General features: G+C 38.7%; 1 protein-coding gene across 7 annotated transcripts in view; it reads left to right on the top strand.

Annotated features, from left to right (window-relative positions):
- Positions 1-23,276, top strand: part of DLG5 (discs large MAGUK scaffold protein 5) — a 118,389-nt gene that overhangs the window by 54,024 nt on the left and 41,089 nt on the right. For 5 of the 7 annotated variants that reach the window (XM_067466962.1, XM_067466960.1, XM_060769076.2 and 2 more), the window contains exons 2-6: positions 5,653-5,721; positions 11,101-11,272; positions 13,152-13,295; positions 16,912-17,095; positions 22,254-22,513. In XM_067466962.1, the coding sequence (XP_067323063.1) occupies positions 5,653-5,721; positions 11,101-11,272; positions 13,152-13,295; positions 16,912-17,095; positions 22,254-22,513 (829 nt within the window). The remainder of the gene's footprint in view (positions 1-5,652; positions 5,722-11,100; positions 11,273-13,151; positions 13,296-16,911; positions 17,096-22,253; positions 22,514-23,276) is intronic. The other 2 variants (XM_060769077.2, XM_067466963.1) reach the window with 1 other exon arrangement.

The following is a 23,276-nucleotide window of genomic DNA, read 5'->3' as shown; positions in this document are numbered from 1 at the left end:
TCATCCTACATAAATGTTTTCATATTACATAAGCTTCGGAATTAAATTGGGGTTGTAGTTGTGGTTAAATATACGAATATTCTTACCCTAATATTTCCTTTATCATTCCACAAAAAGAATATTATGTCATTATTTCTAGAAAAAAGCATAAAGAAACTTGGAAAATCACAAACTTTTCCCCAGTTTTTCCCTGGGCCTTTGTATTTTTACTTCCCCTGGTCATTAAGCTATAATCCTGCTCCAATTCATCATTAGCTCGGTATCTACCATTTGCTAAATTCCTGCTTTCTTCAGTTTTGGAATTTGTGCATATATGTGTGTGCTCATTGTTAAGCAGACTTATTTTGGCAGTTTAGAACCTTGTCTTTCTAGCAGAGCTTAGTTGCTGACCTTCCATCCAGTGTTGGTTTATGGTTGCATCATTTGGTATGGCCCAAAATCACTTCTCCATTATTTTGAAACATGTAACATTATTGACTAGAGGCAATTTGCCCAACAGTGCCTGGAACTCAAATAAAATACAGTGATACCGTGAATTTACTTTGTTCCATGACCGAGCTCTTAGCTCTTATCTCAAAGCAAATTTTCCCATTGAAATTCTATTAATCTCTTCCGGCCACCTGAACCCCCCTCCTTTTGTTACATGTTTTAAAATGAGAAAATGTACTTTAACAACAAATAATGTATAAAAATAGTAATACATAATGAAAGAGAATGTAAAGAAATAAACTGGATTTATTAAGTGTAGAGTATGTGTTTTCCTTTAAGATCAGAATTAACTTAATCTTCTTCACTGACATTAAATTATGTATTATGAAATTGGTAAGGGAAAATGTTTAGAGATAGGCAGTGCTTGGTGCCATCTAGTCACTGTGGCAAAGAAGCACATTTCAGGCAGCAACATGTGTGTAACAGCACAGCAAAACCTGTACATTCACATGCAACAATATCAAAACAAAAAATCAACTTCAAAATCGTAGAAGCACAAAGTTGTGGCAACATAGCACAAAGCAAAATGGCAGAAACATCATTTTCTTCATACTGTCCTCATTCCAGCCTCCCTCCCCTCTCTTCATGAAGCCAAACATACTAGGAACAAAAACCACACAAAATCAACTAACCCAAAATTCCTCAGAGCGAACAAGAGCAAAATGGACAGCAGTCTCCCAAAGTGGACAAGAGTACAAGGCATGGAGGCCTATAATTCAAAATGGCAGGCCCTATATCCTGTTAGAATTCATTTCTTAAGTAACAAGTAGTAAGTGATGTAAGTGATGTAAGGATCAATGAGGCATGGAGTGGACCAACATTGTATAGTTACAGCCAGGGTGGGGCAGCTGCAAGGGGAAGAAAGGAACCAAAGTGCTACTCCTTGTTGTGGGTTGTTGGAGCTGGGTCGTTGGAGTAGGTTGTTGGAGGTGGTTGCTGGAGCTGGATTGTTGGAGAGGTGCGTTTGGAGGAGTTGGAGGAGTTTGCTGTAAGGAGTTTGGAGTTCCACAAGGCTTATGTCTCAAAGAGAACATTTGGACTCTGTATGTGTGTGTATTCTTTTATAAACTCTGCAAAAGGCAAAGACTTATTTTGTTCCTTGATCAAAGGTAAAAGGCTTCCACATCTGTGAGTGTCTACATTCATCTTCATTGCGGCATTCATCTTCATCATGACAGGATCTGATCACAAGTTTTCTGCTTTAAATTGGATTATATCAGTCCGCACTGCCAGATAAGCTGGAACAAGCAGAAAAGCTGGCATCAGATCCTGGGAGAGCAGCAAGAACCCCAAACAGCATTTTCTGAGAAGGTTTCCTGAAGGAAAAGAGCAGTAAGATATCAATGTGAAAATGGCACATATGTCATATTACATTTTGCATTTGTGAATGAACATCTCTATTGCACAGATTTTGCCTTGATAATCACAGCTTCTTGAGAGAGAAAGAAAGAGATCATTGTGAATTCTACCGGTTCTGACAAATCTGGCAACACATACTTGTAAAGAAAGAGAACAAAGTGTGGCATGCCCATGTGAGGGTTCAGCTACTTGGGCAGTTTTTTTAGTGACGAGAAAAGGGAATGAAGTACTTACAAACATAATCATTTCTCATTCGTAGCAGATTTTTTCTTGTTTCTCCAAAGCAAATGGGAGCCTTACCACTTTCACTTCAGTCTGGTGCACTGACAAATGGATAAGCAAACATTTGTCTTACTGCCCTCTTGTCCTTTGTCAGGAGGGATGAGGGGAGCTATTTCCTGTTGAGAAATTTGAGTATTTGCAGGGGGAGTGCAGAAAAAAAGCCAGAGTTTAATTTGAGAACGGACATTCCTGACAAGCAGTTATGAAGATTTGTTTACTCATGCTTTCTTCAGAAGACACAATGCAGAAATATATAGGAAAATATTGGCATCTTTTTAAACATTCTGATGAGTCTTACATAGTGAAAGAAACTATTATTTTTTGCCCAAAACTTGGTTCTTTATCAATGAAGTCAACAAAACTAATTGATTAAGCATCTGCCTATACATTATTTAATGACAAGCTACCTGTCAATTTATGGTGACCCTGATAATTTCATAAGATGTTCTTTGACAAGGAGTATTCAGTGGTAGTTTGGCACTTCTGCTCTCTGAAATATACATTACGGAACCAAATGTGTCTTGAGTATAAACATCCAGTATGGATAACATTTGTCCTTTTACAATATTGGCCATTTGGTGCCTCAAATATTAGACCTGTTTCTAAGTATATTTAACTTTCTAGTTCCAAAGATGGCACCAGTTTTCCCCTATCAGCTCTCGTTTTTGAGATACCAAACATGTGACATCTACTAGTCTTCATCTGCTCAGCCATAGAAAATCATGATAGCCATGTCTAAGAAATTAGAGCTGGTGCAGTCTATGAAATCCAATTTTCCGAATCAGCACTCCAAATAACCCCAGATATAATCCTAAAAACTGAGACACACTCTACAAAAAATAGAGTATAATTTAGTTGTTTGTTCTTATTAATTGTAAAATCATTGGTCAGGACTTTGAGAATGTATACTAAACACACTGGGCACCACTAGGATAAGAAGTGCATAATCAATTGGAGCAATTGGAGATGATATTTTTGGTAGGATCTTCAAAATTAGGTATGTGCAGATCTTTATATGGAGGGGCCAAGAGTTAATGCTTTCTAAACCTTTTGACTTACAAATACAAGTCCCTCAGAAATATGAAAATAAGGCCTGTTCCTCAGCCTCAGACATTTCAACAATTCTTTTCTGTTTGGACTTCTTTCAGCAGTTTTAGTAAAGGGCTGTATGACCATGTCCCAGTAGCATTCTCTCCTAATATTTTGCCTGCATCTGTGGCTGGCATCTTCAGCCACAGATGCAGGTGAAACATTAGGAGAGAACATTAGGAACATGGCCATACAGCCTGAGAAACTCGCAGCAACTCAATGATTCCGACCATGAAAGCCTTCAACAAAACAGTTTCATTAAAATTGGTCATGAGAAGGGAGTTATAGCTGTCACTATGTTACAGTAGGGGTTGCCATTTTGGAATCAGTTTTCATTTGCTAAAAAATTAAACTTTAAAGCTACCCGTTAGCTACTTGACTGTTTCAGTTCTACTGGAATGACAAGGAAGGAGGAAGCTAAGGGTCACTCAACTTGATCAGTCTTTTGGTGAAATTGGCTAGAAAGAGAAGAAGGCATCGCTGAATACACAAGGTTAAAATAAGGTTTGTTTCCTTTTGCTAAGGTCTTTTCTTTTTGCCTTCTTAGGACCAATTAAGCGGGAGGGGTATTTGACTCAGCCTCATTCTGAATAATTCTGCATAATTCTTGCTTGTTGGCGTGTGAGCAGTGATAGCCATCACCTCATTTGGTATTTCTGTTGAAGACTTGGTGAAACATTTAAGTAATCTTGTGATGGACAAAGTACTTGGTCCTTCCTTTGTCCCAGATATTTACTGTGACTGGTTCTGTTGACATGTTTTGCTGTGCGTCAGCTTATGTTTAACAAGACAGAAGGAAAGAAGACCTTTCATTTGATTGCTTTCAGATTTGTGTATTAATCTCTTCCCTTATGTCTCCAAACCGTCATCTCTCTGCTGCCAATTGATCTCCCATAAGCGTTTTCCTTTTTTTAAAAAAATTGTGGCACCAGCTGCTTTGTGCTGAAGTCTGCCAACACTGAACTGCCTGCTGCCTGTGGCTGTGATTTGGCAGCTTAAATGAGAAAAGAGAAACATTTTTAATGGTTGGAATTACGTTTCCAGCCTGGGGGTCATTTCAGGCAGCAGGCTGTATGATGGATGTGGAGGCTTCTCCCTTTCTGTCCTTGGACAGTGCAGACGCATGGTTCCTTGAGATGTGGAAAAGAAGACTGTATTGGTAGGCCACTAACTAGCTTACAGTCTGCAGGTCAATTTTTAAGCATGTCAGAAGCTAATTGAGGGCACAGTTAAAATATATTTAAAACACAAACAAAGTTACAAAACTTGGCATTATGCTTAATGTCCTTTGACCAGTAGCTGGCCACTTGGAGTGCCTCTGGTGTTGCTGTGAGAAGGTCCTCCGTTGTGCATGTGGCAGGTGGTCTGTAGTTTGCTCTGCTCAACACTTGCATGTCGCGGACTCCACTTTGTAGTCCCATTTCTTAAGGGTAGCTCTGCATCTTGTGATGCCAGAGCACAGTCTGGTCAGCGCCTTCCAAGTCACACAGTCTTCTGTGTGCCCAGGAGGGAATCTCTCATTTTGTATCAGTCATGGCTTGAGGTTACGAGTTTTAGCCTGCCACTTTTGGGCTCTCACTTGCTGAGGTGTTCCTACAAGCATCTCTGTAGATCTTAGAAAGCTATTTCTTGATTTAGGGTGTTGGTGTGCTGGCTGATATTCGAACAGGGGATGTTCTGAAGACGTCTCCACCTTGGTCCTTTCATTACTGGCTGCTACTTCCCAGCAGATGTCAGGTGGTGCAATACTGGCTAAACAGTATAATTTTTCCAGTGGTGTGGAGTGTAGACAGCCTGTGATAATGTGGCATGTCACAGTAAGAGACACTGTGGCATGTCACAGTTTTAACATAAGATGCATTCCACCCTGGGCATGCATATTCAGCAGCAGGGTAGCAAAGCACAAGGGCAGATGTCTTCACTGCATCACTGTGCAGGTCAAATGAATGGAAGTCAATAGGAATAGCCACAGTGACCTAATGAGAGAGAATGGGGGTTACAGTCAGAGAGGTTCAGCTCCAGAACAAAACTTTGTCTTGGAGACGAAAACAAGAAAAAATCCTTCTTGAGGAAATAATCCTTGTTTTGAAACTCTTTTAACGTCCACGTGGCCTTCTTTTGCATTATGTACCATTCATAGTCTGCTATGAAAAGGGTTTCAGTGTATTATGTGGTTATGAGTATGGGCAGATGGATAGATGAACATATGGACAATTCCACCAATTTTACATATGCTAAGGAGCCTAAAAGCCCAAGTCATACTTCTCTTAAGCTTCTCTGCCTGGATAATGTTATTCTTTGCCACAGATAACTAGGAAACTGGTTGTTGACAAGCAGAAATGGTGGGAAGAGATTCATAAATTTGTTCTGTTGCATGCTGCAGATTTATGATGAACACAGATTAAGCAAGTCATTTTTATCTCCTTTTTCTAGGGTCTACTTACAGCGTATTGTCCATAATGCCATCAGACTCTGAAAGCAGCAGTTCTCTTAGCAGTACTGGTAAGACATGTCCTGGGTTTTTGGTGTTTTAGTTGTGTTGAGTTGCATTAACTCAAGAATAACATGCCTATTTTATTCATCCTACATGCAAATATAAGAGTCAAGAATTCTCTTTTGAAGCACTTATTTTTGTGTAGCTAGGGATTGTAATATTGCATGGAAAGTGAGTGTGTTCTGTAATTGTGCTAGCCATCTGATATTCTAGGCAACTCATATATTGGAAAGGATGGCTATGAGACACCTGTTTTTAGTCAAGGTTGAATTTCCAAGCTGCTGGAACAAGATAGGATTTACAAATGGGAGTATGGTTGGGGGGTGAGAGAGCATAGGACTCATCTCCCCCCTCTTTTTCTCTGCATTGGATTAGACATTGAAGCAGGTGAAGTGACTCAGATAAAGCTTTCTCTGGGCCTTGCCCTTCTCCATTGGGTCATGGTGGAAGTTGGCTTAATCAAGCCTTACTTTCTTTTTTTACAGTAACTGTTTCAAAAGGAAAATGGACTTGAAACAATATTAACCCTTTCCCATTTCTTCCATGTTCACTTTGGAAGCAGTGCTGTGCATGTGGTTAAATTGGCCTCTTCCCTCTTGAACTTCCGAAAGAAGCTTAAACCCTGGCTGTGGGAGCAAGCGTTTACAGATTAGTCTGTTTTTACTGGCAGTGATGAGATTTTACTGGACTGCAATTTTGGAGGGATTTGGATGACGTTTTAATTTGGCGAACTGTTTTTAATTTATATTTACATTGTTTTTTATGTATGGATTGTATTTTATAATGTGTTTTATTATTTTGGCATCCAATTGTTGCCTGTTGGTAGCCGCCCTGAGTCCCTTTTCGGAGGTTGAGAAAAGACAGGGTACAAATGTTCCAAATAAATAATAAATAAATGTGTATCGGTGTTCCATTGTTTTTGATGTGTCAGTTGGTTGGTGAGGGGGAGAGTAATACCAGTATTTCTCAGGATATTTTACCTGTGGTGTGTATGACATATGTCAGAGAGTTTGTTGGACAGGAAGATCTTGGAAAAGTGACCAGTGTGGCCTGAAAGTTCTCAGGCATTGTGGTAGCTTCTCCTGGGTTGTTGCACCTTGTTGCAACAACCCAGGGTGGGTTAGAGTCTGAGATTAAGACTACTGTTTTGCAACAATAAGAAATATGTGAACATGTATTCAGAGAGCCTCAGGTCTAGTACTCCTCTTTTGACATAGAAAAGTGCCTTTTCTCAATTTCTGAATGTCAATGAACACTAGGTAAAAAATTTGATTTTTTTTTCTGTTCCTGGTTATTTCCTGTTTTACTGTGTGGCACTTACTTTGGTTGTTATACTCCAGGACCTTCATTTTTGTGGCTGCCACAGACTATGTTGAATTGGTTGAGATTCGGTGCGATGTTCATTGAAAACCTGTAACAAAACATGCTGCAGGAAGTCCCGCAAAAACAAAGTTTTTGTAGTTTAATAAGCACTTTCCATATTTTGTATGATAGAGCCAATTAGAAAATGATATTTACAGCCCACAAACTGTTTCTCAAATTACACTATGGATCCTTTCAGATAGGCCCTATATCCCAGGATCTGATCCCAGGTTTTCAGTTTATCACAGATTATTTGGCAGTGTATACTCATATAATCCACTTTAAAGCAGAAAACCTGGGATCAGATCTTGGGATATAAGGCCTATCTGAAAGGAACCGTAGTGTAATTTTCTTTGTTCCAGAAAACTATGACTTACCTAAGTAATAAGAAGGCATGAATTTGGGAGCACAGCAAACAAACAAAATACAATATACATTGTACATTAAATCATGAGAATCATAAAACACAAACATATAAATAAGCTAATAAGAGATTACATGTAGACTAAAATCATAATCCAGAAGCCATGCTAATCACATTGCCTACAGGATTCTGTAGGATGTTATCATGGCAATTGAAGTGGAATATAGTGTTCTGTTTATTTAATATAGATGTGCCTGAGCTCTCTAGCAAATATATCTAAGGATGCCAGCAAACTTTAGGTTTCATAGGTTCTTTAGCTGTGTACTTAAGATACCTGGACCTTCACAACTTCATTACAATTACTGTATAACAGATTGAACTCACCTGCAGCTCAAGATTGGCTTTTCATTCCCAACAGCTTAGCTTATTTTCTTTAAAATGCTCGGCCTGCCTCAATAGTACTGTGCACTGTGCTGTTTCATGCAGCCTGTAATTTCTTTTCCTGTCTGACAGTGAAACATATGTTCACCATTCTAATCATCCCTAATTTACCAGGCACGGTACCAATTTTCCCTGTTTAATATTTGTCTCTGCTAAAATAGCACTTCTTGTTTCATGTTTGGGAGGAGATCTTGTGGATCTCTCCTTGTAATACCAGTGGGCTCTACTAGAGCAGAAGTTTTTAATGTCTCAGCCCCCTCTCCTGGATATATCTCGTATATATAGAGCATGAAGGTAAGAAATACACTTTATATGTAAACATACATGCATGAACACCTAAACTAGTGGTTCTCAACCTGTGGGTCCCCAGGTGTTTTGGCCTACAACTCCCAGGAGCCCCAGCCAGTTTACCAGCTGGTAGAATTTCTAGGAGTTGAAGGCCAAAACATCTGGGGACCCACAGGTTGAGAACCACTGACCTAAACTAATAGAAGACTGAAAGTTCACAAAATGCATCTATCCAGGTCCATCTTGATTTTTGGCCACATTTGGAAGTCACACCAAAATATAGCATAATATAATCAAAACAAGCCTGGATGATGCTGCTAGCACCCTTTCCCTGGCCTCTGAAACACACCTTCAAGACATTCAGAAGTTTGGCCATATCCTGATATCTATGCTGCCTATATCTACAAACTGTGGTTAGGGCCAACTGTGGGTTGTTTCAAACAAACCAGTTTGAAATGATGAGTTCTTGATCAAGGACTGTGCTTTCATGCTTCAACAAAAGAGCCAAACAAACAGTAAACTCAGAAGTGAAAAAATCCTGTCCTCCTTTCCAGCTCTGTAGTTCTTATGTTTTGAAAACGTTGATTCTTCAGCAACATTTTCAGGTTCAAGATGGCGTACAGGCTGTAACTGATTAAAAGCATCTCTGTCTGTGCTGCCATCTGATTCCTGAAAGGCTAGGATGATTGATTTAATCCCCCTAAGCTGCACATCTGTCTCTACAGTTCCTGAGGTGCCATATTGGCAGAGCTTGAACAAGTTACTTTTTTTTACTAGAACGTTCAGAACCCCTCCTTAGCCAGCTGGCCCACTGGCCATGCTGACTGGAGGGTTTTATTTCATTCAAACCTCTTAGTTTCAATTATCTCACCATTTCATTATGCCTTGAGCCTCCCCAGCAGCATCAAATCTGTCTTTCTCAGTTGAAGCTTCATTCTCTTCTTTCCTGCCTACTCATTTACTGCAGTGATATTTACTCTCCCATTCCCAAAGTTCATGTCTTAGAATTGGGTTTTGAGTGTGTGGTATGTTGTGTCGAAAGCTATGTTCGCAAGACCTGTCCCTATTAGCACAGTAAGCACACTTTGGTGGCTAAAACAGAAACTTGCTACCTGGAGGCAAGCCAGAAAGGTGACCCACATAATGATTGGTTCTCCGGGCTGAGTGTGGAAACAAAAAGTGAGTTGTGAAGTATTTATTTAAGCCGACAAATAAGCCGCACTTGGCGGCAGTTGTAATAAATACGTTATGACAAATCCAGTTTGTCTGAAAAGAAGTGTGTTACCAAAAAAAAAAAAAAAAAGTGGGGGTATAATTTAGAAAACAAAGCCATGGTCTCCATGCCTGAGCATGTTGGAAGGAACTTGATTGGTCAGAGTAAAGAATGGAAATGTTGCAGCATGAAGCAGTCAGGTGGAAAAAAGAAGATGGAGCTCGAAGCCCAGGTCACTTCCTTTACACTGATGTGAGCTGTCAAATGAAATAAAAAGCCCTTTAGCATTCAGCTAGAAATATCCTTTGTAGGGGAAGGGATGAGCATTTCGAATAAGCTTGAGGGCTATTTGAAGCATATGCCAAGTCACACTTGATAATGCTAGGAAACCTTTTGTGGAGCTGGGAAAATAAAGGTGCCTTATTAAATTGAGCAAAGAGAAGCTGGAGGGCTGACTTTGAGGGGTGGATTTTATGAACAGGAGAGTTGTCGAACTCATTTCAGAATCTCCTGCTTGCTATAAAAAGAAAGCCAGAAATTGAATCCTGTTGGCTCCAGAGGGTTTATCCCCTGCCTTAAATGGTTACAGTCACTATGTTGACTTTGTACTGATTCTCAGTATTTGAGTTTTCTGCATTTCACATCTATACAATTGAAAATCTATGAAAAGTCATTTTGAAGGGGAGAGAATCCAACAGTTAGGTGGCTGAATATCTGTTGCATGCCTTTTTAAAAACATGTATGCATAAAAATTAAAAATAGTGAATGTAATAAATTAGTCTCCTTGTGAAGTGGGATATTAATAAACATAAACATAATCATCATCATCATCATCATATTGTAATAATTTTCAGAAGACCAAGACAGACTGTGACCTTCTATCAGATATATACTCTATGGCAGTGGTTCTCAACCTGGGGTCCCCAGATGTTGTTGGCCTACAACTCCCAGAAATCCCAGCCAGTTAACCAGCTGATAGGATTTCTGGGTGTTGAAGGCCAAAAACATCTGGGGACCCCAGGTTAAGAACCACTGCTCTATGGCAAATCAGGGTTGCTGCTTTTTAATGTGGCCTAGACTTAAACACATCTTTAAAATAAATACCCAGAGTTTCCAATAATTACAGATGTTGGACTATTACTATCAAAATCTGCTAGGAAGCATGACCTTTGGCCATGCGAACCAGATGCACGGGAAGCAGTTGTTTGAAAATAGAGGCATTCCATGTTCTGAGAGTTCATGAGCAAGAAATAATGGTCAGAGTAGGCTTTTGTGTTCTGTGCTTCAGTCACAATGGATTATTACTATTTTGTTCTTTCTTGATAGCACAGCTAAGCTATGATCCAAAGAATTTACTACTGATTTACTTACTGCACAGTTGCAAGTCATCCCCACAACATGGACTGGGGAATATTTAATAGATCAGTAGATAACACAAAATACCGGGGCTATATATTACACAGCCAAATGGACTGGAAACATCTTTCACTGTTCAAAAAATGTAGTCCCTAAAAAAAGCATCCTAAAGATGTGTACTAGGGAAGGTCTGCCTTAGTTTCCCCTATATATGAGTCATCTTATGAGAAGTAAGATGCATCAATCCATGCTTAGTTGGGATAGCTTTCACCTTGCCACCTCTGTTGAGGAATGCATTGCACCGAATTTTGAAAGATTTTTTTCCAGGCCTCTTAATTTCATTTTTGTTTATACTGTCAACAGGTACAACGGGTGTGAGACCATCATCGCCACCTCCTGCAGTCGTGGATGTAAGGCAGATGAATGAGAAACTGGAGACAATTTTGTTTCAGCTCCGCCAAGTCACTCGTGAACGGGATGAGTTGCGGAAGCGCCTGGCACTCTCCTCTCCTGGGTCCACCTTTGATGACTGCAGGTAATAAAGAAGCAATCCATTTAATAGTCAGATTTGCTTAAATCCAATTTTAATGTAACTGTATGTCTACAGTTACTTGTTTTTTTTTTAAACATACCAGCTCTTCTTCTCCTTTTTTTAAACAAATAGTAGAGCTGTATGAAAGATACATGGTGCATCACATTAGTATGTTTGTGACCATATGACCTACACAAAGCATTCAGATATTCAGTTTGGCCACTTTCTTGAGAGATCCAATTTCCTTTCCTCCACTTTTCTTTTAAAGCATGTTTCTGTTCAGACATCTTCAGAGTTTTCTGTGCAAGGACATAGCAAAAAGTCTGTCAAAAGTTTTAGAAGACAGAGAGATGGCTGACCATTTTCCCAGTTGATAAGTCAGTGGTTTATACTTTATACTGCAGGGTTCCTTGTTTCTCCTCTGACAATGACCAAATATATTATACCAGCGGTTCTTAAAATGTGCTCCGTGGAATCTCCTCTCCTGAACTTTAGGAAGAACTTCCTGACTGTAAGAGCCGTTCAGCAATGTGTAGGCATACCTTGGCATGGAATTTGCCATTTTAACAGCAGCTGTGCCATGGGCTGACATTTTTAGTATCCTAAAACAACCTCTTGATATCATTTTTGCTCAGATACCATTAGTGTGTTTGTAAAGTGGGGATTATTTGCTGAATTATGCCTCACGTATGTCGAATCCCCCTATAATGGAGCAATGTTTTGGAGCTCTTTATAATCTGCTTAATTTTAACCAGCCTGAAAAATTCACTATTGTCAACACTGGACTACTCATTACTGCCCTAATTTTAGCAGGTCTTCTACAGGCTGTGATAACAGTGAAACCTAGAATTGGCACTCTCCCACCTCTTTTCTTGGTAATTAAATGCAATTGACTTTGCAAACCCTTTCCAGCTAGCTGCAAGTTAAAGACCCATTACTCAGGACTTGGTGAAGCTTCTGGTAGAGCTCTTATAAAATTGATAAAATGGCATAATGTCATCAGTTTATTGTCATGATAAATCTTTTGCCTGTCCTAGAAGGACGAATAGGATGGGAATTGTCTTTGTGAACCAGGTTGAAAGTAAATTTGACTTTCCCATTTTTAAACCTAGCCATTTTTTTTATTCTCAAGAATAAACTTGTGTCTCATATTTTTGTTAGAGTTAATGTATAGCTGTTGTGTGATTTAAACCAGAAATTTACTGATTCGTGGTATAGTTTCAGATCTATTGGGCTAGCATTGTTATTCAGTCCTATGTATCTCTAAAATTACATGTACAAGGTACCTACCCATTGGGATTTGCTTACCATCATTAATAGAATTCTCTGTGTGATAGTAGTGCAAAATTTGGTGTTTAAACTTCATGCATAATTCATGCTGTCTGGCAGTAAAGAGATACATCTTTGTAGCTTATGCTGTCTAGTTTGAATGGAGACGAAAGGTTTCTATTAATGTCTAAATGTTATTATGTTTTTATGATTTAATTGATAGTCATTTGTTATTGTTGTTTGATATTAGGTTTTTCATATGTATGTTAGGCATTGAATTTTGCTATGAATATGTTGGAAACTACTTTGAGTTACTTCCTTGGGTGAGAAAAGCGGTATATAAACAAAGTAAATAAATAATAAATAAATATTGAGTTGATTTTATGAGGAGTTCAGTCTTGCTTGTATTGGTTCAGTTGGTGCCTTAGTAATGTTTCGAAATGTACAAACCCTCTCCTTACTGTTTCACTATCTTTGGAAGGGTTTTAAAAAACCTATGTGGACACTATTTAGTCAGGCTTATTTTTTTTCCAAATGATACTAAAAATACAGAATATCTCATGTTATTTTAAGGTCATATACTTCTCTAATAACTAGGATCGCTTTCTCCTAGGCCTACTCCCAAACCAAACCATGATTACGAACGACTGAAGATACAGTGTATGAAGGCAATGTCAGACCTACAGTCTTTGCAAAACCAGCACACAAAGACACTAAAAAGATGTGAAGAAGCTGCTAAGGAGGCTGATTTCTATCAGTAAGTAAAAACTCCCAGCATAAACCCAGCTATGAATATTGGTCTTCTCTCTACCCTGATTATGTGCCAGATAGGTTATTTCATATCTTAATATCCAGAGATCTTTAATATTAAACTTCTTGCCCTCCACATCAGTACGCTGTTTAAATGCCATGCTTTCAGCATCATTCAAGAGCTTTCAGCAATAGATTATGGATTAGGTTTTTTTATCTCTGCAGATACAGAACCAGCTTCGAAATTTGTGATGGAGTGCAAGTTTAGTCTTGTGTGGAATTAAATGTAGTTAGCAACTGTTGGTTGACCTATGAAATTTGTCAGCAAGAGATTTGGAATGGAATATGGACTTTGCTTTCCTTAAAAAATATTGTTACAACTTGGAATACAGTGAGTAGTAATTAATGGAAGAGCATAGACATTTTTGGGAAAAAAAACCTTTGCTGTACCTTGAAATCTTAATTTGATTTGGCACGAACTTTCAGGACTGCAATAACTTCATAAAATGTACAAGATAATTGTTTCAGTTGGTAGATTATTATGCACATGCCTGAATATGTGGAAGAGTGCATAACTAAAAAGCAAAAAGTATATACAGTGTTCATTATACAAATAAAGTTGTTATTATTATCTCAACAAATTTTGATTAGCACTGTGAAGTCATCAAGAGTTCACAGCAAAGTCACCACCAATATCTGTGGTTTTAGTAAAGGTTTCCTATTTATTTATTTATTTATTTATTTATTTACAATATTTATATTCCACCCTTCTCACCACAAAGGGGACTCAGAGTGAATCACAGAACACATACGGCAAACATTCAGTGCCATTATACACTGACAAGACAGATAACTGTATATAGATAGAGGTATAGATAGGCTTTCCCATCTTTGGCATCTTGGAGGTTGTGCTCGGTTCTGGCCATGAGGGGTGCTGTTGCGCCACTTTGTTCGTAAACTTCTTCTTTGATCAAATAACCGGCATTTTTCTGACATTTCCTTATGGGTGCCTTAAATACCTCACTGTTTAAGTGGTACCTATTTATCTACTCACATTATTGTTTTCAAAACTGCCAGGTAGGCAGAAGCTGGACTAAAGGCCAGGAGCGCACCCTGACCCGGGCTTTGAACTGTCAACCTTTCGGTTGGCAGGATTTACTGCAGCTAGTGGTTAACCTTCTGTGGTAAAGCCCGGCCCCTATGACACTTCATATGTTAAACAGCCCACAAAAACATGAATCTCTATCTTGCAGATAGCTAAATGTTGATTAATGACAATTGCTAAGACAATGTTAATTGTAAATTTTGTGGTCTGACCCCACTAATTGCCATCTCTCACCTAAATAAACATACATATAATAATTTAAATACCATTATGCATGTCTATCTATCTATCTATCTATCTATCTATCTGTCTGTCTATCTATCTATCTACGTAACTATCTACCTATCTACCTACCTACCTAAAGCCATAGTATGTCTATCTATTTGTTTCCACAAAAGCTGTTGCTTGGGCTTTTGTGATGTCACTAGATTGGCTGTTGCTAGGTGAATGTTACTGTGATGTCACTAGAAAAGACAGGGGATGTGTATGAGAAGGCAGAAAGGCAGGAAGGAGCCATAAAGAGAGGTATTTTGGCATGGAGACATGTTGATGCCCTCTCAAAGCTGGAGAAGGTGGTAGGGAAGGAAGGGAGGGAGGGAGGGAGGGAGGGAGGGAGGGGAAAGAAATGGAGAAGGGAGGGATGGGGGAAAGAAAGAAAAAGGAAGAGAAAAGTAAGAGGAAAGGGTATCAGGGGAGGGAAAGAGAAAGAAGGGATGAAAATCGGGCAGCATTCCCATTGACACTCGGCAGTGCTGGGCATGTACGCTAGTATATAGTGTTTTTATATATGCACTGCTTGGATCTAGTGTAGTCCCAAATACAATTTGTTAGTCTTTTAAACCATAAGATTTGTTAATTAGGACTCCCTTGAAAGCAATTAGCATGAAGAAACTATCTCAGCCCTTCCTTTGTTGGTCTCAGGATTTTATTTTTGAATAATTTGTTGGATTCAAAAACAGCTTATTAGGGCAAGTTACATGGATCACTTGTCAGCAGAATTAAATTTACATTTTTCTGTTGGTTCAGCATAAAGTACAAATTCAAGCCAATGCTGTATGGGATAGATTAAAAAATATATTACTATTTGTGGAACAAGTCACTGCATCAGAGGATGGCCACCTACATGTGACAAATATCTAGATTTATAATTTGCTGTTTCCCTGGAGCATAAAGCTGGGTCTCTCAAGCTGAGCACAGACATAGCCTCCTAAGCAACACAGTGATAATGCCCTGAATGTCTACCAGGATTCTAAAGCTTTTGATTTGTAAATGTAATAACATGTCTTCATTCTGATTTTATTTTCTGCTCAAACAAGTAAACTAACATGCAGTATAACACTGTACATTCTACATGTCTGTCCTTGACCTTTCAAAAAAGCAATAGGCATTACTGTTTCTTAAGGTTGCCAGTGTTTAAAACTGTTCCTTGTGTTTGAACATCGTCTTGACATAAAACATCGACTCTTTCCCCTGGAACAGGCTTAAAGACTGCATTTCTACTTTGTAAGGTTCTTCTTGTTATGTCTAGATAACAATCTTAAATGCTTTGTTTTGGGTCTTCCATGATAACAGCCTAGAAGGCAAGAGGGGAATGTCAGATCATATGCTAAAAAACATAGTTCTTTGCCATGTTAACCATCCCAAGTGTGTAGCATGCAGACCCTCATTGCTGGGCTGGGATTTTGTCACGGCAATGAAAAAGATATTCAAACGCTCCTCCTAACAGAACATTGTGACTGATTGTCCCTGTGAACCATAGGGATAGTTTACAGAAGAGAGTTAATTCTGCACAGAAGGTCCTCACAGCAGTTAGCTTCCAGTCTTTCATGCTCTCATAATGCTCAACTGTGAAGGGAGGGATGGGACAAGGTCAGATCTGAAGGACTATGGCCGCTACATCCTACTTCTTTCTTTCTTCTCTTCAGTTTTCCCCATTAGTTGGAATGATGGACAGTTTTCAGACTTTAGAAAAGTTTTTTTGTTTTGTTTGTTTTTTGGACAGCAAATTCTCAAATCTCATTTCAGCTTCATACAATCATATTTACTTTATTCTATTGCTCACCTTTTGACTAAATAACCTTCCCAAAATTAGGGTACACATTACATTCACGTAATTTGGTAACTACTGTTTTGGGTTTCAGGGTTTTGAAAATTGAGATGTGCATTAGATTTGATGGTGCATTAAATATGGGCATATTGAACGACAAAACCTCCCAAGAGTGCATCTACGCTATAGATTTAATGCAGCTTGAAACCATTGGCTTAGTGCTATAGAATCCTAGAAGCTGTCATTATACATCGTCGTTAGCTTTCTCTGCCAAACGACAACTCCCAAGATTCCATAACATTGAGCCATGGCAGTTAAAGTGGTGTCAGACTGGATTAATTCTACTGTGTAAATGCACCCTGAGTCTCAGAGATGATCTGTACTGTGGTTCTTCTTCTATGGCTTGACAGAGTTGTTTCATGAAACAATTGATTGTGCCTTTCTTGTGAACCTTTGTAATCTTCACCCCAGTACGTTACACAGTCGTCTGCTGAGTGACCAGTCACAATTGAAGGAGGACATGGACACTTTGAAGCGGAAGAACAGTCAGTTGGTACGAGAGCACAATCACCTCCAGCAGTCTTGGGAGGAAATGAAGAGGCTTCACAATGAGGACCAGAAAGAGATAACAGACTTGCGCAGTCAGCAACAGCAGGTAGCCTGTGCCTTTTTTTGCCTGCTGGGTTTATCTATTCATTTCTTTTCTTGGCCCTCCCATCCCCACTTCTGCAAGCAATTGTGTGCTGCAGGGATGTTTTTCTTCCTGGCATTTCTTTCATACACAGAAGTCCTTTTCTTTTTTCTTTATAATTTCTGTAGATGACAAAAAATGGCTATAGTTCTGGCTGTCTAAATTAGTCATTTTCCAGCCACACTACGCTTTTTAATTAATTGCTTAATTAATTTTTAAAAAATGGAATTGTACAAGTAGAGTATGACATATTCACAATTCTTCTCAAGAAAGCTTAGAAGATAACAAAGGGGATGTATACTATGTGTGTGTGTGTGTATATATAATATATTTATACTATATATATATATACAGTAGTGTCTTGCTTATCCAACCTTCGCTCATCTAACGATCTGTATTATCCAACTCAGTCTGCCTCCCGCCCGGATCCACAAATGTTTCAATACATTGTGATGTTTTGGTGCTAAATTCGTAAATACAGTAATTACTACATAACATTACCATGTTTTGAACTGCTTTTTCTGTCAATTTGTTGTAAATCATGATGTTTTGGTGTTTAATTTGTAAAATTATAACATAATTTGATGTTTAATAGGCTTTTTTAACTTAAATATATATATATATTCACACACAGAGTAGAGTCTTGATTATCCAACATTAAAGGCCAGCAGAACGCAGCATAAGCAAAAATGTTGGATAATAAGTAGGGATTAAGGAAAAGCCTATTAAACATCACCTTGTTGGGTGTCTTTTTCCTTTCGCCTTTGGAGTCAAACCAGTAATTCCCTGAACTTGTAAAATAAACTTTCCTGAAATCCAAGGTCCATGTTTGCCTATATTTTGTTTTACCCTGTCCTTCAAGTACAAACTATAGTATCACATGGCCATTCCCCTCCTAAAGAACCGACTACTTTTATTCCAGTGACTAACTCCTTCCTATTTCTTAGGTTCAAGCCCAGGATTACTGATTCTCTTGTTCTTTCCTATTCCTTTTGAAAGAAAAAAAAATATGTCTGCAAGGCACATTCTAAATTTGCTTAACAGCTATGCTTAGCAGAGTTGGACTTCCAGCAGATATCAGGGTGATTGAAGGGAGGGAGATGGAAGGGGGAGAGGGGAAGAAAGAAAAAGAAATGGAAAAAAGAAAGGAAAGAAGGAAGGAAGAAAAGGTATGTAGTGAAGGAAAGAAAGGAAGGAAGGTATAAAATAAAGAAAGGGCAGGTGTTTGAGGGAATATAAGGGAGGATGGAAAGTGAGAAAAAGAGGGGAAAGGTGTATGATGGAAATAGAGGGAGAAAAGAAAGATTCATAAAGAGAGCCTGTCCAAAGAGAGTTACCAGAGTATTACCAGAGAGACATTGTGAGTTCTAGAAGGGAGAAACCAGGAGGGCAGTGACCCTCTGACTCTCAGGCCACACCGGATGTATGTGCTAGTTATTCACTAAAAGGCAGCTCATGTGCTTGTGCTGTACATGGCATAGATCTACAGGCTTCATGGAAACCTCAAAAAAGGTTCTGCTCCCCTATCCCAAACAGAATTATTGAAGGTAGTACAAGGTTCCATTTGTCCCTGCAGCCTTTTAATTGTGTGTTCAGGGTGAAATGTTATGTATGGTAGTCAGTGTTTGTTTTTCATCAGGTCCAGACTGGATGAAAAACTGCTTTATGCTAATGTTTAGACTCTGGGTACATCTACACTGTAGAATTAATGCTGTTTGACAAACTGTAAGTGCTATGTCTCAATGCTATGGAATTAGGTGAGATATAGTTTTTCAAGGTCTTTTGCCTACTCTGCAAAAGATCACAGGATGTCATAGTATTGAGCCATGGCAGTAAAAGTGGCACAAAACTGCAATGGTTCTGGAATGTAGATGCATCCTGTGTTATGATCTGTTTGAAAGAGGATTCATTAAAAATGAATCAGTTACGACAGAAGAAATCCAAATAATATGGATAAGGTGATTATTCCTGTGCTAGATAGCATTAAGTTCAGGTTTATAGTCTCAGTTTACCCTGATTTCCAACTATTCTTCTCAGAGGTTTAGGTAGTAGTTGTCTAGCAAAGGTTTTTATATAACAGCTGCTACAACAGCTGCGTCCCTCTCTCTCTGTGCTTTGGTAAGGAATATTGCAGTGCACTTTAGATGGAGCTGTCTTTGCAGTTTAAAAATTGCAGCTTGTGCAAAATTTGGTGCCCCACTTTCCAGAGGGCTGAGACGCAGGGAATATATTGCTCCTATTCAGCTAATAAATAGAATATAAAAGTGAGGTTTTGCTTCCACCTGAGAGTGGGATTTCGGTCCTGAATACCCAAATGAAAAGAGCAAATAAGCTTTTATTTTAGTGGGTTTGATGTTTTCTTTATCTTTCTCCTTTTCCACACTCAGAAAACTCAGAAGAGAGAATTTGCACTATATTTCCTCAGTAGGGCGAAACATTCTGTTTTGAAACAGGACCAAAGAGTGTGGTCACTTATCATTTAAATTAATCTCTTCAAAAGGATGCAGGAGGCAACAACAATCTCTGCCAGTCTTTGTAGGTACTGCTGATGCTCAACATCTTTTAAGCTTGTTAAAAAAAAAAGCATGGCAGCCCAACTGCTTGGAAGGAGAGAATGTTTTGATCAGATTATTTCCACTGACAGAGATGGCCATTGATTTTTCTCTGCAACAGCTGAGTGACATATAAGTCTCCCATGCTCATTTTTAAGGCTTGTGGTTATCCTGGCAATACCCTTTGGCCTACCTCAGATTCTTCTTCTTTGTGTCAGGCACATGAATAGGAGAACTCCTTATTATGTTTTCTCTTCTGTTTCTCTACCATTAACCTCGTGCTTTGGAGCCCCCGGTGGCGCAGTGGGTTAAAGCCTTGTGCTGGCAGGACTGAAGACCGACAGGTCGCAGGTTCGAATCCCAGGAGAGGCGGATGAGCTCCCTCTATCGGCTCCAGCTCCTCATGCGGGGACATGAGAGAAGCCTCCCACAAGGATGATAAAACATCAGAAATCATCCGGGCGTCCCCTGGGCAGCGTCCTTGCAGACGGCCAATTCTCTCACAACAGGAGCGGTTGCTCCTGACACAACAAAAACAAAACCTCGTGCTTTGACTTTTTTCATTTATTTTCCTTTATAGAACTGTATGGAGGATGCTTTAACACAGAGGTCCTCAAATGGTCCCCTCAGACTATAGTTTGTAAAAAAGGAACAAATTCCTATGCACACTGCACATATCTTATTTCTAGTGCAAAAATATGAAAGAATAGTATAATATTTAATATGAAGTACAATTTTAACCAATGTAAACTTACCAGTATTTCAATGGAAAGTTTGTGCCTGCTTTTGGCTGATGAGAGAGTCAAGTTAATTAGGACTTGTTGTTGTGTGCCTTCAAGACATTTCAGATTTCGGGCAACTCTAAGTCTAAAGTTTAGGGCGGGGGGGGGGGGGGGGAGGGGAGGGTGAGAAAATGACCCTGAAGGGCCACATCAGACCCACATGCCTTAGTTTGGGGACCCCTGCTTTAACACTTCAAAGCAAAGTTTTTGTAGAGTGTCAATAGAATGAGCACTGGTGTGCAGACATGCATTGTCATGTAACAACACAATGCCCTTGGACAGTAGTCTTCTGCGTTTTCTACAAACTTTAGGCTTCAGCTCTTCAGTAACATCTCACTATAATGAGCTGTGTTGATTCAACCTTTTTCATTTTGTACTTGCTCTCTTTTTTGTGTAAATTGTAAGGGGGCAGCCATTTTTTCTTTTACCACAGTCAGAAATAAACTGATTAACACTTTCAAACTTCATAGCTGTGACTGGGGAGACAGTGACCTCGTAGAGAAAGTGCTGATAATTTTTTAACTTACCCTCATATAATCTACCACATGTACAAATGGATGCTGGTAAACAAAAGGGAATAGACTGCAAATTGCTAATCACCCTATGGTTGTGTCACAACAGCAGATGTGTATGTTTTTACAGGCATGTCATTTCAAAAGCTTCATCCATGCAGAACCATGAGGATGTTCTCCTCTTCACTTGTGAAAATAAGTATTAATATAAGTATGAATATACTTATGTGTACAGTGAATTATGGGGCAGAGGGCCATTCATTTCACAAATTCATGCATCACATTGTTAACTGTAGATATAGGTATTTGCCTGTACACATAAGTATACTCATTTTCCTTGAAGCATGTTTGAAACACTATATTTTTCATACTTGAAAAGGATTCTTATTCTCTGTGAATACTTCATAATAATTCTCTAGGAATAAATCTTTGCTGCAACTTCACCTTATTAACACTGTCATTCAATCAGGTAGTTTAAAATAATCAGTGGTTCCTTTATTGTCAATTTATGTTCATCTCTTTAAATTAATTTTGACCTTTTTGTGTTTGTGGAGCTGCAATGGACTGGTATGCCACCTTGTGGTAAACTGAGTTACAGTTGTGTGGTGTGAAATAAGTAATGTCAGGATTTTTATTTTGTTTTGTTAAATATAGCTTGCTGTATTTCCCACATTCTTGGGATTGGTTTCCTGGGATTCTATTTTTTCTACCAACCTAGTTTTTTTTAACAAACATAAAATGAATATTGAGACATGTATTTTCAAAATAAATGTGGGGTTTTTCTTCATGAAGGTCCATTGGGGGGGAGGGGGGAGCTTTGTTGTCAGTGTGCTTTTCTTTGTAGAAATATCTGCCATTTTACTTTTTTATGAAAAACACATATGGCGTCTTCTGCCCACAGAACAATTTGCATTTTTACATCTTTCACTAGTTGGCTGCAGGAGAAAAATGAATTTAGATATGAAATCTTCCCTTTACAAAATCTCTCTTAAATGAACAGAACGTGGGACCTGATAAAGATCATGCCTTTTTGAGAACTCTTGAGTTTTCTGGGAGTTTCTCTGTGACATGACTCAAGCAACTGTTTCCTTCCATTCATAGTTTAATCTGGGGGTCACAGTTTTGTGATTTATAATATATTATGAAGATCTTAGCAGGCAAATTGGCAAACTAAAGTGTAAGGATAAATAACATCTCATTGGTCTTTCCTGTGTTTGAATAAGATTGAGGGCTGTCTGCCTGGAATTTTTATTCAAAACATGCTTTGTTATTACAGGTTATGAAACAGAATGGCTCATCAGAGATACTAAATAAACTCTATGATACAGCGATGGACAAGCTAGAGGGCATGAAGAAGGATTATGAAACACTAAGGAAGCGGTACAATGAGAAGATAGCAAGCCACAATACTGATCTAAGCCGGTTGGAACATACGGAAGAGGAGAACAGACGTCTTCAGAAACAGATTGACATGTTGATGAAACAGCGGGACACAGCAATACATTTCCAGCAGCAATACTCCTCCTCTCTCAAAAGGTAGAAAATACTTTTAGGGCAGCTTATCCCACCACAGAACAATTTTTGGTCTGGAATAAACTATCAGAATCAATCTTCTCAATTTATTTTGTGTTGTTTTTGGGTGCTCTTAAAATAATTATCCTGTCACTTAAGACTTTTTCACACAACACAGTTATAGCACTATATTCCACTTTAATGGGCATAGCAAAATTAGATGGAATTCTGCGATCTGCTTGTTCAGGGAGGGGTGTTTAGAATTCAATTCCAGAGATCTCCAGTGTGTGATTGAAACACAAATCCAAGGATTCCACAAGGTGGAGCTATGCCGGAATTATAGTACAATAGTTGTGGGGAGTGCAAGGGTTCTTAAAGCCAAACAGGGCATGACAAAACCAGTCACATCTTGTTTTTTATCCATTTGCCATATTTATGTACATAAAAGAGTATATATGTGTATATATGTATGTGAGAGTGAAAAAGTATTTAATTTCTTACACCATACATTAGTGTGTATTCCTTGTAGCCTAGCTCCGGTACTGTAGGTGAATTTGATTGGAAGAAAGGTATTTGAAGCAATGGAGTTTAAGAATACAAACCAGGAAAGAATTTGGTTATTCTCCCTTGTCCATTTCTTTCGGCATTGAAATTGGACTTCCAACAAGCTCCCTAATGGTTGCCTTCAAAGGGCTGTTGAATCTATGGACGAGGAATTTGTAGATACAGAGAGCTAACTATATTTTATTTTACATAGTGGTCAGTGCTCTTTAGTTTTTATCCAGTT

The sequence above is a fragment of the Anolis sagrei genome, chromosome 3, assembly GCF_037176765.1.
Source record: "Anolis sagrei isolate rAnoSag1 chromosome 3, rAnoSag1.mat, whole genome shotgun sequence".
NCBI lineage: Eukaryota > Metazoa > Chordata > Lepidosauria > Squamata > Dactyloidae > Anolis > Anolis sagrei.
The sequence above is the reverse complement of the archived record's forward strand: the minus strand, read 5'-3'. Positions and strand labels throughout refer to the sequence as shown.